Source organism: Rosa chinensis, chromosome 3 (genome assembly GCF_002994745.2).
Source record: "Rosa chinensis cultivar Old Blush chromosome 3, RchiOBHm-V2, whole genome shotgun sequence".
Taxonomy (NCBI): Eukaryota; Viridiplantae; Streptophyta; class Magnoliopsida; order Rosales; family Rosaceae; genus Rosa; species Rosa chinensis.
In genome coordinates this window covers 35,184,060-35,205,921 of record NC_037090.1, presented here as the reverse complement: position 1 = coordinate 35,205,921, position 21,862 = coordinate 35,184,060, and the positions used below count along the sequence as shown (strand labels likewise).

Below are 21,862 nucleotides of genomic sequence, written 5' to 3'. Positions count from 1 at the left end.
TCAAGGGAACTGAGGGAAGCACTCATTGAAGCTTTGATGAGCCCTGACATGTATAAGGAAGAGGTTGCCATAACCACACCAAAGGTTTGTGCAAGTTGTATGGAGTGCATCACATTTGGTGAAGAGGACCTCTTACTAGGATCTGAGTACCACAATAGATCCCTTTATGTTACAGAACTTGTGGGAAACACGACGCTTAATCGGATCCTCTTAGATGCTGGTTCGGCTATGAATCTCCTACCGCTCAAGTCACTCCGCACGATAGGAATGGGTGTGAAACAATTGTCCCCATCCATGTTGACAATCCAGCGATACAACTGATCCGGGCAAAAGGCCATGGGCACAGTCACACTCCAGATGGAGATTGGAGCGCTATGCTCGGACGCATTATTTCATGTGATTGATGCTCCGACGTCTTTTAACGTACTATTGGGACGACCTTGGCTTCATACATATGGCATCGTTCCTTCAACACTACATCAGTGCTTCAAGTTTTTGGCAGATGGTGAGGCCAAGAAAGTAGTGGCAGATGTGGATCCCTTTAAAGGTGAAGAAGTAAACTACTCTGATGCCAAATTCTACGAGCCTCCAACCTTTAGTTTGACACAGCAGCCAAAGACTGGAATACTGAAGGATAACGTAGTTGAACGACAGTCTGAAAAACTCGAGGTTGCTAAGCCACCGAAGCCTATCCGAGTCAAGGTGATGACCCTAAAAGATGAGAAGCCTTCAAGCTTAACAATAATACGGCCTAAAGTGATCTTCAAATACTCAAAGAACGACCAACGAGAACCTGGATAAAAGGCCTTAACACCAGTCAGAGATACGATTGAGGAACTCATGACGAGCTATACCAAGCCTCTTCGCAAGATTGATCAGTCTATCCCATGGGGCAATATGGTGATTTCAACAGTATTTGGGAAAAAGCAAAGCCAGAACAAGCACATTGTCTCATTCAGAAATACAGCATCTACTCCACTAATGGTCAAATCAAGAAGGCTCAGGAACAGGCTAGGGAACAATGCACTCAAGATCACAGTTCAACATGTGAATGGCATGCTTAAAGCAAAAGTTCTCGAAGCAGACATATTTACAGATCACGAAATGGCTGTTTTTCAGGAAGAATAGATGATGGAGAAGCCATCATGTGTCTCGGTCTTTCAACACCTAGGGACGAACAATCCACCCCCCGTTCCAATCTTTCAGCGCTTGGAAACTCAAAAGCAACCCCGTGTCTTAGTTGTCCAGCATTTGGGCAACACTTCTTCATCACAATCCAACAAGACACAAGCAAGCAAGAAATGGAAGGTTAAACGACACACAAGGGTGATCTTCAAAAAGACAGAGGGTTCTAAGCCAGATGAAAGTATGGAAGAATCAGTGTTAGTGAACTATGTTTCGTTTGAAGAGGAACCAGATCAAGATCAAGCTCTAGAATTCATTGACGCCACCCAACTTGCTCCCCCACAAATGGAAGATGGAGGACAAGCGACCATTGATGACCTCCAAGAGATCAACCTTGGGACAGCTGAAGACCCAAAGCCTATATTTGTAAGTGCTTTGTTGACGCCAGATGAATTACAAGGCTACATATATCTTCTCTAGGAATACAAAGACGTCTTCGCTTGGGGCTATCAGGACATGCCTGGTTTAGATCCAAAAGTAGCAGTTCACAAGTTAGCAGTCTCGGATCAGAAACGCTAGGTAAAACAAGCTCCTCGACGCTTTCGCCCAGAGCTCGCTGTTCAAGTTAAAGCAGAAGTTGATAAGCTCATTGACGCTAGTTTCATCCAAGAGGTTAAATATCCCACATGGCTGGCGAGTATCGTCCCATTGAATAAGAAGAATGGACAGATATGCATTTGCATTGACTATAGAGATCTCAACGACACATGTCCAAAAGATGAGTTCCCGCTCCCAATTACAGAATTACTAGTTGATGCTACAACGGGATATGGTGCCTTGTCCTTCATGGATGGTTTCGCTGGCTGTAATAAGATCAAGATGGCACCTGAAGACGAAGAGCTCACAGCATTTCGTACACCAAAAGGGGTATACTGCTACACTATAATGCCTTTCGGTTTAAAGAATGCAGGGGCAACCTACCAAAGGGCTATGACAGTCATCTTCAGCAATATGCTACATAACACGGTTGAGTGTTACGTCGACAATTTAGTGGTCAAGTCAAGGAAAAGGGGGCACCACCTAGTTGACTTGAGAAGGGTGTTTGAAAGGCTCTGGAAATATCAACTTAAAATGAACCCCTTTGAAATGTGCATTCGGGGTAACATCTGGAAAGTTCCTTGGCTTCGTTGTTAGGTACCGAGGAATAGAGATTGACCCCACAAAAATCAAGGCAATCAGAGAAATGCTTCCTCCCAGAAATTTGCAAGAGCTGAGAGGGTTACAGGATAGACTGGCTTACATAAGGAGGTTCATTTCAAACCTTTCTGGCAGATACCAACCCTTCACAAGATTGATGAAGAAGGACGTCCCATTTGTATGGGATCAAACTTGCCAAAATGCCTTTGACAGCATTAAGGAGTACCTCCTCAAGCCTCCAGTATTAATGGCACTTGTCAAAGGAAAACCTCTCATCCTCTATATTGTGGCACTCGAGCGATCTCTGGGGCCATTGCTTGCACAAAACAATGACGAGGGGAAAGAAAATGCTCTGTATTATCTGAGCAGGACACTTGTGGGGGCAGAACACAACTACATCCCCATTGAAAAGGTTTGCCTAGCCTTGGTCTTTGCCGCTCAGAAATTACGACACTACATGCTCGCTCACAACATTACTCTGATCTCCAAAGCCGATCCACTCAGGTACTTAATGTCAAAGGCTGTGCTATCCGGAGGCTTAGCAAAATGGGTCTTTATTCCTGTCAGAGTTCAATATCAAATACGTGTCCCAAAAAGCCATCAAAGGGCAAGCACTTGCTGATTTCTTAGCAGCACACCCTGTGCCTGATTGTATGGAACTGCTAGAAGACTTTCCAGATGAAGAGGTTTTCTCGACGGAGGCATCTACATGGCAGCTTTATTTTGATAGGGCGGCTAGGAAAAGAGGAGTAGGAGCAGGCATTGTACTTATTACACCCTATGGGGGTTTAATCCCATACTCATTCTCTCTCATGGCTATATGTTCAAATAATGTTGTAGAATATGAAGCCTTGATCATTAGCCTTGAGATAGCACTGGAAATGAAGATTGGCTCTGTGCAAGTCTATGGAGATTCTCAGCTGCTTGTCAAGCAAGTAAATGACCAGTACACAGTCAAAAATGAGAACCTCATTCCGTACCATGGAAGGGTCAAATACCTTATGGCACAGTTCCACGAAGTATACGTTAGCCACATTCCCAGATCAGAGAATGACAAAGCTGAAGCACTAGCCAATTTGGCGGCATCCTTAACACTCCCAGATGAAAGAGATATCCAGATTACTGTTGGAGAAGGTCGCCTATTGCCTCCAATATTTGAACAAGTGGAAGAATCTCAAGAAATACATGCAGTCTCAGTGTTCGATGTCGAGGAAGAGCCAGATTGGAGAAAAGACATGATCAAATAATGCTAAACCAGAAAGTTGCCTAGCGATCCGAGAAAAAGGGTGTATGTAAGGCGAACAGCCCTTCGATTCGCTTATCTAAATGACACTTTGTACAGAAGGTTCTTTGATGGGATACTCCTGAGGTGTCTGTCAAAAGAAGAGGCAGCTCAAGCTCTTAGGGACACCCATGCAGGTATTTGTGGAGCTCATCAGGCCGGTCCAAAACTGGCAGCCTAACTGAAACGAATAGGCTACTACTGGCCGTCAATAGTACAAGATTCAGTGAATTACGCTCGAGCCTGCAAGGCATGCCAGGTACATGGGGATTTCATACATCAACCCCCATTACCTCTGCATCCTTCTGTCCTTTCATACCCCTTTGAGACATGGGGATTAGATGTCATGGGTGCCATAAACCCTAAATCCTCACGATTACATCAGTACATACAAGCAGCCACTGATAACTTTTCTAAGTGGTCTAAAGAAATTCCCCTGAAAGTAGTCAAAGCAGAAGATGTTGCAAGCTTTATCCGGAACAACATCATTTACTGTTTTGGTGTACCTGCAAAGATAGTATCTGACAATGCCTCATACTTCAAGTGCAAGGCCATGGTCCAGCTGTGTGAGAAATACCATATTTAGCATGCATTCTCTGCAAGCTATAACCCTACAGCTAATGGGCAAGCCGAGGCTTTCAACAAGATTCTTTGCAACATCTTAAAGAAGATGGTCTCAGGAAATGAAAGAGACTGGCATGAACGCCTACCTGAGGCATTGTGGGCCTATAGAACTATTGTTCGTACAGCAACGGGGTGCACGCCATATAATTTGGTATTTGGGTCTGAAGCAGTGTTACCGCTAGAGATCCAGTTTCCATCACTAAGGATTGCTACTCAGCTTTCAAGTCCAGATGAAAATGTGAAGATCAGGCTTGCAGAACTTGAAACTCTTGACGAAAAAAGACTAGCGGTCCAACAAAGCTCGAAATCTACCAAGCACAGGTTGTGGTGCCTTCAACAAAAAGGTTAAGTTCAGATCATTCAGAGTTGGGGACTTAGTCTTAACAATACGAAGGCCCATAATTGTTACCAGAAAGTCAAAGGGGAAATTTGAGCCAAAATGGGAGGGACCTTATGTCATTACTAAAGTCTTCACCAAAGGAGCATACGAGCTTTCAAATGCAGACGGAGACTGTATCTACCCCTGTGTGAACGGCAAGTTCGTCAAAAAGTTCTTCACTTAAGATGCTCACTGGATTGACAACCTGAAAGAATAATCCAGGCCAAGATAGAGCACAAAAATTCAGTCCCTTCAGAACTACGACGGCTTGATCCCTCAAAAGGGGTACGTAGGCAGTCTAGTCTCAAAGCTAGATGCAGCCACCCATTTTAAATATTCCTGAGTCAATCAAGGGAACCACGTTTGGCTTGATCCCTTAACGGGGTACGTAGGCAGTCTGGTAACAACTGGATCCAGCCATCTTTTCTCACACATCTGCTTTCCTTTAATTAATTTAATTTGTGGTTAAATAATCAATAATCACAGGTTGAATTATCACAAGTTTACAGCAAACAAAGGAAAGAAATAAATGAACAATTACTTCAGTTTTATTCCAGGTTAAGAAGATACATTTGGAAACTACTTTAAAGCTGAAGTACATCTCATCAAAGTCCAGAATTAAGAAAAGGACAAAATCAATCACTAGCTATGGAAAATGGAAACAAAAGTCGTACACAAAGAGCAAATGGTGGGAACAGGCTCCCAAAATCGAGTCCTAAACTACCTCAAGACTGTACTGGGGTGGTGCACACATGGAATAGCGGGAGCAAAGAATCGAACAGGCTCTGATACGCCTCTGTTTCCAGCTTATACGAAGCCGTAACCTGCTCAATCTCTGGAAGTTTCTCTGCCATATAAGCAGCTCTGTCTTCTTGAAGCTTCTGGCCTTTTTCATCATGCACTTTCAAGGAATCCTTCAGTTCTTGCAGAGTGTCTTCAAGAGATTGTCTCTTAGCATCATATTCTGATCGCCTCTTTTGTACTCGTTGCTGATCTGCTATGATATCAAATTCCGTAGCTTTCAAGGTTTCAAGCTCTTTGGAAGATCCCATAAGCTGAGACTCTAAACTTCCCTTGGATTTCTTACACTCCTCAAGTTCAACATCCATGGTAGTTTTCTGCTCAAGGACCTTAGTAGTAGCTAACGATTGGTCCGCCACCTCTAGCATCTTCTCAATAGCAGTTACAAACGCTTCAAGTTGCGACTTGCCAGCTTTCAGAGGCTTAATTGCAGGGTGAAGCATGTCAAGGCTTGATCTGATGTCCAAAACATAGACTAATAGTTCCTTTGGCGTCGAAGATGAAGAAATTTTAGCGTAAATGTCCACAACCTGAGCAATGAGGTAATTCTTCTTGAAGGACGGCAGTTCTGAACCAAGCAGATTAGATATGGAATTCTCCAGATTTGACAATGGTGACAGAGCCTGGTTTGAAGAAGCGTCACTCAAACAGATGGTTGGCATAACCGTTTCATTCTCAATGACCTGATTTAGAGCTTCCACTCTCAAATGACTGTGAACATCTAACCCACGCTCACCATTTGAAGAAGACTTTACTGGGATAACGACAGTCTCTTCAACTACCTTTTCAAGCCTAACTCTTTTGTGTCCACCACGTTCATCTGTGGGATGGGCCCTGCTGGCTTTAGAACAAGAAGCTCCATCACAAGATTTTCAAGGAGCCTTTCTAGAAGATTTCCCAAGAGACTTTTCCACCTCTGAGATTTCCCAGTAGAAACTTCTCTCAAATTCTGTACGACGAAAACACGTTGTGGCTTTTCAGGAGGGCGCTCGTTCAAAGTTGTGAAAGTTTTGGACACCGACAACCCCTAGTAAGGAGTACAAGCTCTCAACCACCACTGTAGTACCACCATGTACACTGTCCAGAACAAGAAGAACGTGGGATAAAGAAACGAGAGGTAGTGTTCTTCCTATACATGATAGTCTGTGCCCTTAGCAGATCCTCAACACCACATTGCTGCCTTTTGGAAACACTAAAGGATATCTTGTTAGAGGGAACACTCTGACCAAGACCAAACTGATGTGCAAACCTGTTCGGATAATAGGGCTCAAGGAAAAGACTCTTGCCAACTCGCACAGGCAGCACTGCAGAACGCATACAGACGAGGACCTCAAATAACACATCAGGCTATTTGTCGTCATCAAACAAAAAACGGTCTTTTTCACAGGCTACAGAGATAAGGTGATGACCGACAGATTTATTGGTCCTGAAAACCATACGAGCCTCTGTAATGCTTAGACTCCTGCCTTGGACACCTGCATACCTGGCCAAACGAGGATACCCTGCTAGGAACTCTTTATCAGAGCGTGACAAGTATAGATAAGGAAAATATTCTCTAAGCCATCCGATGACGTAGTGGATAGGCAAACAAGAGTTGGAAGCTCCAGGACCAGCAGAGTGAGTAGCCATCTCACCAAGACCATGGTATACATAACCCAGTACTGTGGGCGCAAGAGATACCCTGATGCCCTGTGCCATCAAAGAGGCCGTATAGAAAGTCTCAGGCCTTATCTTCTTACTGTTGGAAGGGAGAACAAACCTGCTATGCCAAGAACGCGAGGATTGCAGCTAGTTTTCCTTGTCTTGAAATCTTCAACTCAAGCTTTGGCTCTCTCAGTTTCGGAACCCCAGAATTCTTACATTCACCATAGGCTCCGTAAATTATCTCCCCACAATAAAAATGTTCTATCCAGCATGGCCAGTAGACATACCTGCTCTTATAAGTAGCGCACAGATAGGTGTAAATCCTCAAAAGCTTTGCAACTGTAGGAGGATATAATTTAGCCTTCACCAGATCTTTGTTTGGAGGAACGAATTCTTCGTATGGTTCTCTCGAAACCGGCAATCCTTCAATAACATTCAAATCATGCAAATAGATGCTCATTTCCCTAACTGCATGATGAAAAGTGTTTGTTAAAAGCCCCCACAGCTCACAAAATGGCCTCCACACATTACTGCAATACTCATATGGATAACGAGAAACAGCAACTGCACCAAAGATACCGGCTTTGTCTAATGCGTCTTCAAAGTCAGTTAAGGTAGTTTCCGTCCATTCTAAAATGTCATGCTCAAATACGGCCCGACCACGAAAACAAAAGTCTTCACCCCAGTCTTTCTTACACTTTAGTATTCTATGAAGGGCTGGGTAAAAACCTTCTCCAACTGGGAACTTTTTGTCACCGTCCTCTTCATTGTTCGCCTTCATCAACGTGTGAGCATCAAAATAAGCACCGAAATAGCAAACATTCTTTATAACACCTTCTTCGGCATGAGGATCGAATCTAAGGACACCAGAGTTCAAGTTGGCAGTGGTAACCCAGGTAGGCCTACTCTCAAGGGACACAGTGAGACTAATCGAGTTCAACAATAACGATCTTCGGTATTCAGGACCGTAGTCAAGATCTTTCCCTTGCTTATTTGGGGCTCGGTCGGAGCAAAGAAATCCTTGAGCATCCATTTACCTATACATAGAAATACAGATTAGTAAGTGGGAAATATCAAGCCTCGCACGCGTAAAATCTTTTCATGCACGATGCTTGGGGGGCAACTGTTGAGATATAAAAAAGTTGGTTGCTACATATATATGGCTGCCGTAAAAAAAAACAAAACAAAACAAAACAAAAAAAAATACCACTTGCAATGAATTACATTCAAAATCCCACATGGATAAGTTTGTACATGTTGTTACAGCCTTGACCATTTCAAACGGCAAATAGGCCATTCAAAATTAAGCAAGAGCGATATGCTGATAGTCAATGTTTACTAGCTTTGAAAAAGACTTCAAACGTGAAGCAAACTCGGGATTGTCGCTGGTCAAAATACAACATAAGCTTGTGTTAATGTTAGTGACCGAGGGGTCTAATTAACGATAAATAAAGAGAGAGAGAGAGAGAGAGAGAGAGAGAGAGAGAGAGAGAGAGACAAGAGGTATAGTGGTTCGTCTCCGCCTTAGCGGGAGACTACGTCCACTTGAATATTGTACTATGTGTGTTTGTGCCTTGCGGCCCAAAGGGGATTACAAAGTGTGTAATGGGATGTGGAGTAAGTGGGAAGGAGTCTCCTTTTATAGGGGAAGGAGACTCCATCATTTACATTTTCTTAGATGTGGGATGCAAAACCACTATTCTAGTATAGAAATGTCTATTATGTAGGCAACTTGGCAAGGCCGGGAAGGTGGCTTTCCGGCGAGGTATCGGCCGCTTCCGACTACCGTGGCGTAGCTTGGACATCAGGCTACAGGATGCATGCCTCGGTTGGGCCCACCATGGCTTGTGGGCCCCCCAAAAAGGGTGTTACTTATGCTTGGTGATGTAGGAAATAACCTTGTAGGTAGAGGCATCTACAAGTCCCCAAAGTCCCCAAGTAAGAGGAGCTTCTTGGTTGGGAAGTTATAAACATGAAGTCATCAAGCATAAGTAACATCCGGGTGGCACAGAGCCCCCATAAGTCCCCGAACTCCTTAAGCAAGAAGGGACTCGTTAACCTGCATAACAAAGATAAGAGCAAGCATATCTAGAACGCTCGTTGCAATGGACAACAAATGTGAGTTGCATTGATATGCGTTGGCGTACACGAATGTACGAGGTGCATGACATATGTTGATGTATACATGTGAATGTCGTCGAGTACGATCGGTTATGACGTATAGACTCGAGAACGCATGTGGTTGCGTGAACATATGAATTGCATATGATAAATGCGTGATGCGCGTAAGAAAACGAACGAGGTTGATTTGACGAGGTTACACTTGATTTAAGTTGCATGAGTGCCATGAAGGCAAGCGTTTGTAATTCGTGAACGTTGAATACGTGAACGCTTGTGTTTGTTTGGTTGTCGCTCGTATTAATGGAACGGGAAAAGCATTCGATTTGTCGCAATTGGTAAACGAAAAATGGTAGAAAAATTCAATGTTCCATTAACGTGTAGTGTGTCGAGGAGACATGAGTGTACAGCTTGGGAATGCAGGAAGGCAAGAGCGTGAGAGCTCGGGGGTGCCGGGAAAGCATGAACGGAAAATTCGGGGTTGCCGGGAAGGCATGAAAGGGAAGTTCGATGGTTGCCGGGAAGGCATGAGCGAAGACCTCGAGGGTTACCGGGAAGGCATGAGCGGGAAGCTCAAGGGTTTCCAGGAAGGCATAAGCGGGAAGTTCGAGGGTTGCCGGGAAGGCATGAGCGGGAGCTCATGGGTTGCTGGGAAGGCATGAGCGGGAAACTCGAGGGTTGCCGGAAAGGCATGAGCGGAAAGCTCGGGGTTGCAGGGAAGGCATGAGCGGGAAGCTCGGGGGTAGAGGGAAGGCATGAGTGGGAAGCTCGGGGGTTGCTGGGAAGGCATGAGCGGGAGCTCGGGGGTTGCCGGGAAGGCATGAGCGGGAAGCTCGGGGGTTGCCGGGAAGGCATGTGCGGGAAGCTAGGGGGTGAGCTGAAGCTCGTGGTTGCCGCGAAGGCATGAGCGGAAGCTCGGGGATGTCGCGAAGGCGTGAGCGGAAGTTCGTGAGCAGGAAGCTCAGGGGTGCAACGAAGGCGTGAGCAGGAAGCTCGGGGGTGCAGCGAAGGCGTGAGCGGAAGCTCGTGGATGCCGCGATGGCGTGAGCGGAAGCTCGAAGGTGCCACGAAGGCTTGAGCGGTGAGCTCGTGGATGCCGTGAAGGCGTGAGCGGAAGCTCGTGAGTGGGAAGCTCAATGGTGATGCCCTGAGGCGTAAACATAATCGTTGCTAATTACGCTGGGTTGTATGTATAAGTCCCCGAAGTCCCCAGTCAAAGAGGGTGTTCTTGCGGGGTTGATACCAAAGCGTGGCTTTGTGCCGTATATCGAGCATAATTAGTGCAAGTACGTCGTCCACCTAGAATTGGTTGGAGCGAGCGCTTATGCCCTTTTGGGTGGGCCGCTGCTAGGCTCTCCAAGTAATCCCCAACTCCTGGCTATAGACTTCCGTATGGTCGGAAATTTTTTGATGAAGGGAGCTGCGTATAAGCAGTGGGTGTTAGGTAGCGAACCTAATCTTTGATACCCAAGCGTCAGGGGTTAACTGCCGGATCAACGGCTGCCGTGGGCTGCGTTAACCGGTCCCTTTGCTCTTTCCCGAAGGAGAAAAGCTTGACTGCAATGCCAATGCCGCGTAGCGGTCATTGTCATTATGAGGCATTGCCTTACCGCTTGGCGGTTGGTCGTAGACCATAGACTCATGGAGTCTAGAGCCGTTTAGGGCTTCTTCCCGTAGGGAGGGATTGATAAAATATGGTGGCCAAGAGGTTAGACAAAATATTTTACATATAGTGTACATGTAAATCTTGCTAATTGTATGAACAACAAATAAGCATGGCATAGTTTGTCTAAGCGTCACATGTTTATTTAATTTTGTAATTAAATAGAAGCATGGCATATGTATATAGCATGTACTTGTAGTAAAGTTACTAATAATATTTTTGCATTGTTGTAAACATGCTTAGAGATCATGAAGACATGTAAATGCATATCAAGTGTGATATATTTGTAGGCATGCTTAAAGTAGTAAAAGCATGGCAATGGCTCTAATTGTAAGAGCGTAAAAGATAAGATATAGTGACTTATCTTGTGCCGATTTGGAGCGAGTTGGAGTTGGAATTGATATATGTACCCAAATCATGTTGGAGTTGTCCAAGTATGACGCTTCATTACTTTGGCGAAGCACCGTAGTAAGAGGCTCGTTAATTGAAACGGTACTCGGTAATTGTATCTCCTTAACATAAGGTAAATGATTAGCAATTTATTCATATTTAATGAACCGACCGATAAATAAAATTGATTATTTGCATGCACTCGGGCGGGTAAAAGTATGAGAAATGTTGTATTTCAAGTAATAAGAGTATGATTACATTGGTCATATAAAATGGGAGATGGTCATATAAAAGTGAAATGATGATTGATAAGGCATAGAATGATCATATGCCTAGGAGGAGCTTGGGTATAATGCAATTGTGCATATATAAAGTAGCACGGTACGTGTGTACAAAATATGATGATTTGATTTAACATAGTTGCCTGGCATGGTAATTATGCATGACTGTGGCAATCATTGATATGTAGATGCTAATTATATGGCACAAGTGGCAAAATGAATTTGATATAAATATCCCATGTGTACGTGTACATGTTCCTACCCACAAACCATATGTCAGAAACATCATCCTTTTGTTGGCTTTTTAATTACCAAAAACTAAATGTACAGCATAGTGGTTATGTGCGTAGCACATGTACAGCATAGTTGCTATGTTGGATGTGCACTTGTCATGGTCTCATGGAACTAGCCTGCTCTAACATGCCATGCATTTGTATTCAAGGCTTATGGTGCTTAGGATGTTCACGTGAATCACAGAGTCATGCCAAAGCAAATGGCAGTTTGACAATTATGCAAGCTATCTAAGCTAGTTGTAACGTGCATGGCTGCACAAGTGCAGTACGTATTTGCTAAAGCTAACTGAGGTGTCTAGCATAGAATCATGTGCATGTGTGAAACAAGTTGTTCAGCGGACACATGGAATGAAAGCAAACTGAGTGCACACGTGCACAAATGTAATTGTAGTCTGTTGCCCTGTTGGGCGACACATGCAGGTACAAGCATGAAAGTATGAATGCACAGCAAGTAGAAGAGCATGTGTATATATATATATATTTGAATGTCGGCGACTTTGAAATATAAACAAAACTGCATAGAGAAAAAGCAGTTAGCTTTTCGTAAATCACAGACACAGCGACGTCGTGCCTTGAGCGAGGGCCATGTTGACTCTGATTGAGGCATGGCCGAGGTTGAAGTATAGCGGAGGATCAAAGATGGGTGTTCGAGCGCGTAGAGAAAGAATCAAGAACTACTCGGTGCTGAGAGGTCTGGGGGGTGCCCAGAGAAGATGGATTGAACATGGGTGCCTAGAGAAGATGGTAATCTGGACATGGTAAGCTATGGTGGTGGCTGCGATTGAGCTTGATGCTAGCACTGGCGGTAGTGGCCGCTAGGCTTTAGTCAGCGGAAAGGCTCTTGGCTAGCGGTGATCGCTGCTGAAGCTATAGGTGCTGTGATTGTAGTTGGGTGGTGCCGCTGACGGGAGCCCGGCGGTGCCGCCGACGGAAGCTGCATGGTGCCGCTGAAGGAAGCTTGGCCGAGGAGTTGTTCAACGGAACCTGGACGGCGGAGCCCTGAGACATCAGTGGAGAGCCGGAGACTGATGCTCCGTCAAGGCTTTGTTAGCTTTTGAAGCTAGGTGTGTCGTGCTTGGCGGATGGGATCCACTATTGGCGTTGGCCGTAGCGGTGCCGCTGAAGTTGCTTGAATGAGCTTGTTTGGCTGAGCAAGGCTTGCTGGCGGTAATGTGTAGGCGCTGGACTGCTGGGTGCTTGGCGGTGCTTGGTGCTACTTGTTCTAGCGGTGGTTCTCGACAGAGCGGAGCCTTGGCTAGCGATGAAGCTTTGGCTGGCGGTGGTGGCCAAGGGGCTTGGCGATGCTGACTGAAGCTTGCACTGCCGCTGACGGCAGCTTTGGTCGGCGGTGGTGATGAATAGATTATTGTTTAGCGGTGATGGTGGAAAAAGACTGGTGCTTTGCGCTGCAGTGACTGGCGCTGAGGATGACCAAAGGATGCAATGATGATCAAAGGCCTCCGAATGGGGTAGAGGCATACAGTTCAGCAGTGATGCCGATGCTGACTGAAGAATGCCAAAGTGTTCAAAGTGGACCTCCGGGTGTCGAGAGCAAATTTGCATAATTTTTTTTTTTTGTAGGTTAGCGTTGACCATTTGAGCTGGTGTTGACCAAGCATTGACCGGCCCATGGGGGTTGACCGAGCATTGACCTGCCCCCGATGGCCGTTGACTGAGCCTGATGGGCGTTGACCGGAGTTGACCAGCCCTTTGGGCGTTGACTTGGCCGATGGCATAAGTTGCCGCTAAGAATATCAATTATATAACTCAATTTTGAGTTCCGTCAAGATGACTTAACTCAATGATAAGTGACAAAATCTTTGTGTTGGCTTTCCACAGACGGCGCCAATGTTAATGTTAGTGACTGAGGGGTCTAATTAATGATAGGGCAATGATATAGGGCCTCAATGAGGCCTAAGATTTGTGGCCTCAAATCCTAGGTGTCATGCCATGTAAGCAAATATAAATTTTATTTTTAATTTTACATAATATATCTTGCCACATCATACTATTGCAACACCAACTCTACCCTTTTATACTTCCTTTTAGATGTTAGGGGGTGAATTACTTACAATAATGAATTTAATTAGGTGACGAAAAAAAAGATAAGCAATTAATTATGTATTAATTTAAGAGATATGTCTACAAATTCTTTGACCAATATTTTTCTTAATTTAATTAAATTCTTTCCTATAATTTTTCTTTCCAAATAGTATTAATATATTGAATTAGGTGTCAAGAAATAAGCATTAACTTTTCTTTCCAAACATTGATTAATTTCATCCAAAAAACTAGCATTAATAAATTGATTTTGGAAAATACATATGTCTAAATTAAGAGATAAGAAAAAATTTCATGTTAGTAGCAGCCATTAATTATCATCTACAATCTAAATATATGGGGGAAAAATAAAAAATAATAATAAACTCAAATATAACATTTAAACCCTAGCTACATAAAGAGAAGAAATGAACAAAAGAATATATATATATATATATAATCGTATGAATATGTATTTTTCACACTATATATATTCTCAAAATTTACAAGAATCCAACAAAGGTTGAATTCATATACATGTGTTAAGCAAATCTATTGTGATCGAATGTATGTGCAAATCCATTGACTGAATTACATGAAATTTTTCTATTCTTGATTGGAGAAAAAATTTGTTATTGAAATCTAAGCATGAGTATAATGAAAAGAAAAAATGCAACAAAAAAAAACTAAAATATTTTTTAGAAAGCCAAAATAACAGTCATTAGATTTTGGAATGATAAAATGGTATTTTTCTCAAGAGTTACATAGCATGATTTGACAAATAGTTGAAGTGTGTAGGTGACATGGCATGACACCTAAGATTGAGGCCATAAATCTTAGGCCTCATTGAGGCCACAAATCATTTTCCTTAATGATAAATAAAGAGAGAGAGAGAGAGACACACACACAAGAGGTATAGTGGTTCGTCTCCGCCTTAGCAGGAGACTACATCCACTTAAATATTGTACTATGTGTGTTTGGGCCTTGCAGTGTGTTTGGGCCTTGCGGCTTAAAGAGGATTACAATGTGTGTAATGGGATGTGGAGTAAGTGGGAAGGAGTCTGCTTTTATAGGGGAAGGAGACTCCCTCATTTACATTTTCTTAGATGTGGGATGTAAAACCACTATTCTAGTATAGAAATGTCTATTATGTAGGCAACTTGGCAAGTGTTGAAACCGAAAAATTCACAAGTCCAATTCGAGAAGGGCTACATTCAAAAATTATATGGTGGTGGTTTTTTTCAATAAATCAGAAAAGTGGGAGCCGATTGCAATGTATGTACTTGTATAGTTTGACTTGGCCACCAAATCAACAGAACAAGTTCATCCAAAAGCACAAGAATGATATAAGTCCAATTTAAATCTCAACTCTTGAGTATGGTTAGTTAGTTGGCCTTCGTTCTTATCTCCAGAAGGAAGAGGAACAGTATGGCGACAAAGAAGCCATCATATGCTGCACTTTGTACAGGCTTTCAAATTCAAATAACATATTGAAAGTTGTGGATAATCCCCACATATACAAATTTCAATGTGGAGGTGGTTATCGTCATCTGAAGATCATTTCAATTTCGAAACAAATTGAACTCAACCAACTTGGTGTCTTATCCTTCTACGTTGCTTATAAAATGAGGCTTTTAACAATAATTCATCAGAGGGGGAGAGAAATACAAAGATACAGGCAACAGAGGAGAAAAAGTTACGGAGCAGAAATACAGAGAGCGAAAAGAGGAAAAGGAGGTACAACTACGCAGTGAAGCTACGTTTAGTTACAAGAGAAAGAGGAAGAAAGTCGGCAGGTATAAGGCTACATTATGGTTAATTTTTCATAGACAAAATTTCCCAGATGATGTCAACGACAGGAAAAACAAGTCCGCCTTCCTTGTGATACAACCTTCTCCAAGTGATCCTCATATGTCTTGTGGCCCTCCAAAACTCTAATAGGCCGTTCATGAACGACCACAATAATTAGAGTTCTCCTAAGCTCATCGAAATGATGTTCTTGCTGCTCCCAAATGCTCCGAGGCCTGAAGCATTGAAACAAGAGCGGTTGTTCATGAACAGCCGAGTTTCATGCTCAAAATCCCTCCCAAATGGTGTTGCAAGCTTAATGCATTGAAATATCTAGTTGTTCATGAACAACCCAGCTTCAATGCTAAATTCCCCCAAAGGATGACGTTGTTATCTCTTTAACGGAGGTTGTTCACGAACAGCCAAAGTCATGGATGGTCATGACCATCACACAAATATTCCTTGAAGCCAATGTCGAAGCTATAGTCAGCAAATAGAAACTGAGACGAACAAAAGTCTGTCTCTCAAAGTCTTATCCTTTACGACCACGTTTCAAGCAAAATTGCATGACAAAGCTTGGCAGTGGTGAAATAATGGAAACCTGCAAAAGAGTTTATATTAAAGCAATACAAAAGGGTCTGGACGAGGTCCAGATGCTCAGAAGCAAAAGAAGGATTAATTAAGCTTTGCTTTGTTTCTTGAAGAGGTGGACAAAGCCAAAATGTAATCAAGCAAACAGGCTTACCTTTCCAAAACTTTAATCGTGGAGGAATGTTTCAAAACATGCAGACAATGACAAAAAACTTTAAAACATAGGCTTGTCAGAACATGCTGCAAGTCACAGCCTTCAAAATATATAATTGAATATATGTGCTGCAAGTTAAGCTTTTGAGCATGTATAATTGATTATTAAGCTGCTGTAAGTTTCCTTCATATGCAAAGACTCTAGAATGTTTGGCACGAGTCAAGGAATGAAAGGCATGACAAAAAATGATGGTAGGAGTCTTCAAATATGTATTGCCTGTTTATAAATTGCAAAGGGTGGTCAAATGGGTCTATTGAACAAGAAGACAAAAGATCAAGCTTAATTATTCAAATATGCGGACATGTGTGCAGAAGCAAAGTATAATCAACCAAATTGCTTTGCTTTCGCGAATCAGTACAAAGGATGGTGGCAAATATAATACTCGATCTGAGGCGGTGGTACATGGTCAACAAAGAAAGAAGGGTCGTACCAGAAGAAGAGTGGCACCAACTTTTTGTTCCTGCACACCGACTAATCGCTCAAGTGTTGTAATGGGGAATTGAACCTGCCGCAGCAAAGAAACAAATTTGGAATAGTGTTTCGGTTGATCAAAATCCATTGAGAAGAAATAAGAAAGTTGGAGGCTCGTAATTGTAGCATCACGGGCATGCAACCCGCTATTTATGCAGAGCCAGGCTTCATGTTTCCCTCTCCAAGACGAACTGCAAGAGTTAGCTTCCATCTCCAACACGGTCTCTACTAGCTAGAGACAACAACAGAAGATCCCACTTTTCTGATGTGAGAATAGAGTCCATCAGTTTAGTCTCATGGATGGAGTGGACCGTTTCAATTGGGCCTGACGCAAAATAAAGCTAAAGGCCTGGAAAGAAAATGGGTGTCCAAATCATTCAGGCCTGACCCAGTATGGAGCTAAAGGCCCAGAAATGCCGAAGAAATACAGACCACCTTCTCAATATTCAGGCCCGGCTAAATTTGTTTGTCGACAACACAAAGCCCATTTACATGGCCCAATATAATATTCAACACATTGGGTGCCCAAGTTAAATTCGAGTGTTTGCAAAAGAAATACATCCGACGGATTCAGAAAAATACATACATCCGTCGAACACAAAAGATGGTACAAAACCAGAAATACAAATTCTTATGAACTACGGTCGGTTTGATCCCACAATGGGTACGTAGGCAATCTAGCAACACCCACTAGATGCAACTACAAGTCCAAACAAAATCCCTGACTCCACTAGTCAAAATTCAGCCAGTCCTAAATTGAATCATTGACTCCAGTCAAATTCTGCCAACACCAGAAATACAAAATCAAGAACTACAACGGTTTGATCCCTCCTTGAGGGTATGTAGGCAATCTAGCAACTCACTAGATGCAACCGCAAGTCCAAACAAAATCCATGACTCCCTGGTTCATCCAATCCGAATGTCTGACCTCATCAGTCAAATTCCGCCAAACACTAGAAAACGTCATAGCCTTTCCAAACAAATCCAAAACAAATCGAATCCCTGGTTCACTTACACCAAATTCGTCCAAACACTATTCCTATTCCAAAAAGCAACACCCTCCAATGGGTCATACATCCATTGGAACTCTTGAACTACGAGTGGCTTGATCCCTCTCCAAGGGTACGTAGGCAACCCATTCAAATATCCGGGTGCAGCCGCAAAAACAAAACAAACACACATCCACAATTGGTTTCTTCATAAATCAATCAAAGGGTGTTTCCATGTAACGAGGGAATATAATTAAGAGACACATTCTGTCTTGAATGGGTCGAACCTGAAATAATTAAAACTCTATTCACTAAATGAATACGAGTGAAATTATGTTGGGTGACATTTACACTCACTATGTGCAGATTTTTCCTCAACAGCAAGGCCAGGAAGGTGGCTTCCCGGCGAGGTATCGGCCGCTTCCGACTACCGTGGCGTAGTTTGGACATCAGGCTACGGGATGCATGCCTCAGTTGGGCCCCACCATGGCTTGTAGGCCCCCCAAAAAGGGTGTTACTTATGCTTGGTGATGTAGGAAATAGCCTTGTAGGTAGAGGCATCTACAGCTTGTTATCCAAAATTCATAGTGTGTCATTCAAATTTCAAAGTTACAAGTCCTGCGGAAGGCAAAGTTATCTGAGGAGCAGCTATACTATTATAAAAGGACAATAACATGAAAGAAATACACGCGGAGAGAGAAGAGAGAAATATTCAATAAACAAGAGGCCAAGACGCTGCCAAAACAGAGAGTGAAATCAAAGCAGCTTAAAGGGAGAAGTTCAGGTATACACTGCATCATGCTGCTCTTGTTTGCTTCGGCAGGGAATTAACAGGTTTGCTTCAAGCAAAAGGGGGCTGTTCATGAACAACCGACACCCTTTTGAGACAACCATGGTCGTTCAAGAACAGCCGAGCGATCTTCTCTTGCATTAAGACTGAAATGGTTGTTCATGAACGGCCAACGTCTTAATACAACATAGTTGCTGTGGTTTTAACATTGGAACATAGGGTCGTTCATGAACGGCCGAGTTCCGGTGTCACAACCTATGCAATACATTCACTGCCTTCAAACTCAGAAATACATAAAAAAACTTCCTGCCTTGTTTTTCTCCTTCCACCACAAGACGCCATATTCACCTCGTTTAAATTTGGCAATACCGATCGCATAAGAGAGCTCCCCTACTTCTGCTTTTCATCCACCACCACTTCCAAAAAGAAATACATAGCCTAAACTACCACAACCAAAATGTGAAACAAAGTAGCACCCTTAATATTTCGTCTCTGTATCCTGCAAACAAAAAGAAATAACAGAAGGAGGTCAGAAGGCAGAGCATACATACAAGGCTTTTAGTGGTTAATTAAAAAACCGAAGCCATGTTGATTTAATTAACAAGAAATACCAGTTGGGACAAGCTAAATTCATGAATGCTTTGTTAAAGCGGTGGTGAGTGGTATTGACAATTAAAGCAAAACTGGGAGCAGTCATTTCGATTCGGTGGTGTGATCAAGTGAAGTCAAACTTCAATTGTTCCCATACATGGTCAGAGACAAAGCTATGGATGGCCAGTTTAATTATATGGTTTATATGGGAATGTGGGTGCAAGCTGGGAACAAATATAAATTCAATTGTTTTTTTTTTTTTTTTTTTCTGGGATCATGCTAACAAGATGACAAAACCATGGCTTTCATGGTTCAATCTGGAACTTGATTTATAAGCAGGACGTGGTGGCAATTACAAACTCAAAGTGCAGCAAATTTAATGGAAGCAGTTGATAAAGGCAAAACATAAAGCAAACAGCCTGACCTTTCTGGAACTTTAATTATGGAGGAATGTCCAAACCTGCAGAGAATGACAAAGGAGCTTTAAATATAGGCTCTTCAAAACATATTGCAAGTCTGAGTCCTCAAAATTATAATTAAATATATGTAAGCTTTTAAGCATATATATTTGATTATGAAGTTATGGTGTGCTTTAGATGCAAAAGACAAAAGACTCTAGAATCTTTGTAATTAAGTCATGGTCCAAAGAATGAAATCATACTGTAGCTTTATTCTAAACGACAAAATGATGGGAGCCAATTTCCAGGGCCTTTGAAAAGAGATGAATCATGCAATTAAATCGGTGGTTTAAAAGAATATTTGATGGATCGTGGCATTCACAGAAGAGTCGTACCAGTAGAAAAGTTGCAGCAGCTTTTCATTCTTGCTCACCAACTAATCGATCGAGTGCCGTAATGGGGAATTGAACCTGCAGCGGCAGAGAATCAAATTTGGGAGTCTTAGTATGACTCATTGATTAAGTGTACCTTTCTCTCAATCTTGTTGGTCCCTAATTATGTTTTGATACATGACATAATGGTTAATAATTCATGGCCAGGAAGACAAGAAAAAACTCGAGAAGCATCGCATGACATGGATGTAGTGATTAAGCAAATGGAAAGAAATGGACCCTTCTATGTAGGAGCCATATATGAAGTAGCTGTGCATGCATGTTAAGCATATATTGTATCAACTTTTGCTGTTTTTCATTTTTTGAAATTGTTAGCTAGAATGTTGCTACGTTAAGCTAGCTACAATGCTTTCTTTATTGGTTTTATGGTCTAGAAACTTGAATGTATGGATGATTGACAAATATATTGGAACATTGTTTCTATGCAAATATATATGGAGCATTATTTTTGTGCAAATATTTTAGGCAAATAATCGATAATGAACAAACAACATTTCGTAAATTACGTTGTATGAGTATGTGTTTGTTGTGAATCACACAACAGAAAAAAAACAAAAAGAAAGTTGTCCCATTGTTGAATCACACAACAGTATAGAACCATTGTGTTGTACAATTGGTGCAAAATTCAACCTTAATCTCTCACATACAATAGCCATTGGTTGGTCACAAATATAATTACAACTATCACACAACAGTTATACACAAATATCTGTAGTGGTAAAGATCATCCAACAACAGTTCATAATATTTCTGTTGTCTGATTAGGCAACCAACATCAGTTGAAAACTTAATTCTGTTATGTGAGTAGCCATTGAAACAACAAATTGGATGCGGTGCATGCCGTGCATCCAATTTCTGGCATTGGCATGCGCATATTTGGGACAACGGTTCTATCTTCTGCGTCGTCCCTATGATTGACACATAATAGTGATTCACCCCCGTCTAAGTGTTGTGATCACACAACACTGAGATAGACGACAGAACTTTACTCTTTGGACAACGGTTATACACCGTTGTGTGATGTATGTTTTGTAGCTGTGTTTGGTTTATTTGGTTTGCCTACTCATCCTGGTCACCAAACTTTACAAGAAAAGAAAATATCGTGCTAGTCTCAATCCCTTAGATTTTTGGCGTATTATTTCTTTATGTTCACTTTGGTCTTTTAGATCATCACAAAATCTCATTGCTAGTAAAATTCATATCTCTTTTTCTCCCTTCAAGGCTCAAGCTATAGTTTTCAAATGTTTAGATTCTCAGATGTCACTGCTATTAGATCTTGCTGAAACTTTTCATCTGATGAATGTAAATTCGGAAAATGTGTTTTGATGTTGATAAACTGATATGTTCTCTATTAATGCAAAAACAAAAGTGTCAAAGGCACAAATCTATTCACTTGGGTGTTGGGGCCATTCATGTCCTAAGATATTTTGCTATGGGAGGATATCATAAATAGTCACTCAACTTTTACCTATTCGACAGTTTGGTCACTCACCTTTTAAATATATCACTTTAGTCACTCAACTTTAACTCTGTTATTCACTTTAGTCACTTCGTTAATTTTTTTCATTTAAAAAAAAATTATTTGCCAAAATATTAATGATATTTTCGTCCAACCAATTGTGAAAAATTGAGAAATATGTATTAGAATGATTGGGAGAAGTGATCAAAGTGAGATAAAATGCCCCTTGGGTGACTAAAGTGATTGATAGTGTAATAGTTGAGTGACTAAAGTGATATATTT

General features: G+C 42.2%; 1 protein-coding gene across 1 annotated transcript; it reads left to right on the top strand.

Moving 5' to 3' along the window:
- Positions 1–1,131: 1,131 nt before the first annotated feature.
- LOC112194490 lies at positions 1,132–3,569 on the top strand. Its single transcript, XM_024334722.1, has 4 exons — positions 1,132–1,551; positions 1,705–2,234; positions 2,320–2,734; positions 2,892–3,569. The coding sequence occupies exons 1-4, from the start codon at positions 1,132–1,134 to the stop codon at positions 3,567–3,569; spliced, it is 2,043 nt and encodes a 680-aa protein (XP_024190490.1).
- The last annotated feature ends 18,293 nt before the right edge of the window (positions 3,570–21,862 follow it).

What these genes read in the sequence shown, in the direction of transcription:
- LOC112194490 (XM_024334722.1), top strand. Translation starts at nt 1,132, where the DNA reads ATGGAGAAGCCATCATGTGTCTCGGTCTTTCAACACCTAGGGACGAAC. An exon ending in AAGACCCAAAGCCTATATTT is followed by an intron (nt 1,552 to 1,704) that starts GTAAGTGCTTTG and finishes CAGAAACGCTAG; the next exon opens with GTAAAACAAGCTCCTCGACG. An exon ending in TTGAGAAGGGTGTTTGAAAG is followed by an intron (nt 2,235 to 2,319) that starts GCTCTGGAAATA and finishes CTTCGTTGTTAG; the next exon opens with GTACCGAGGAATAGAGATTG.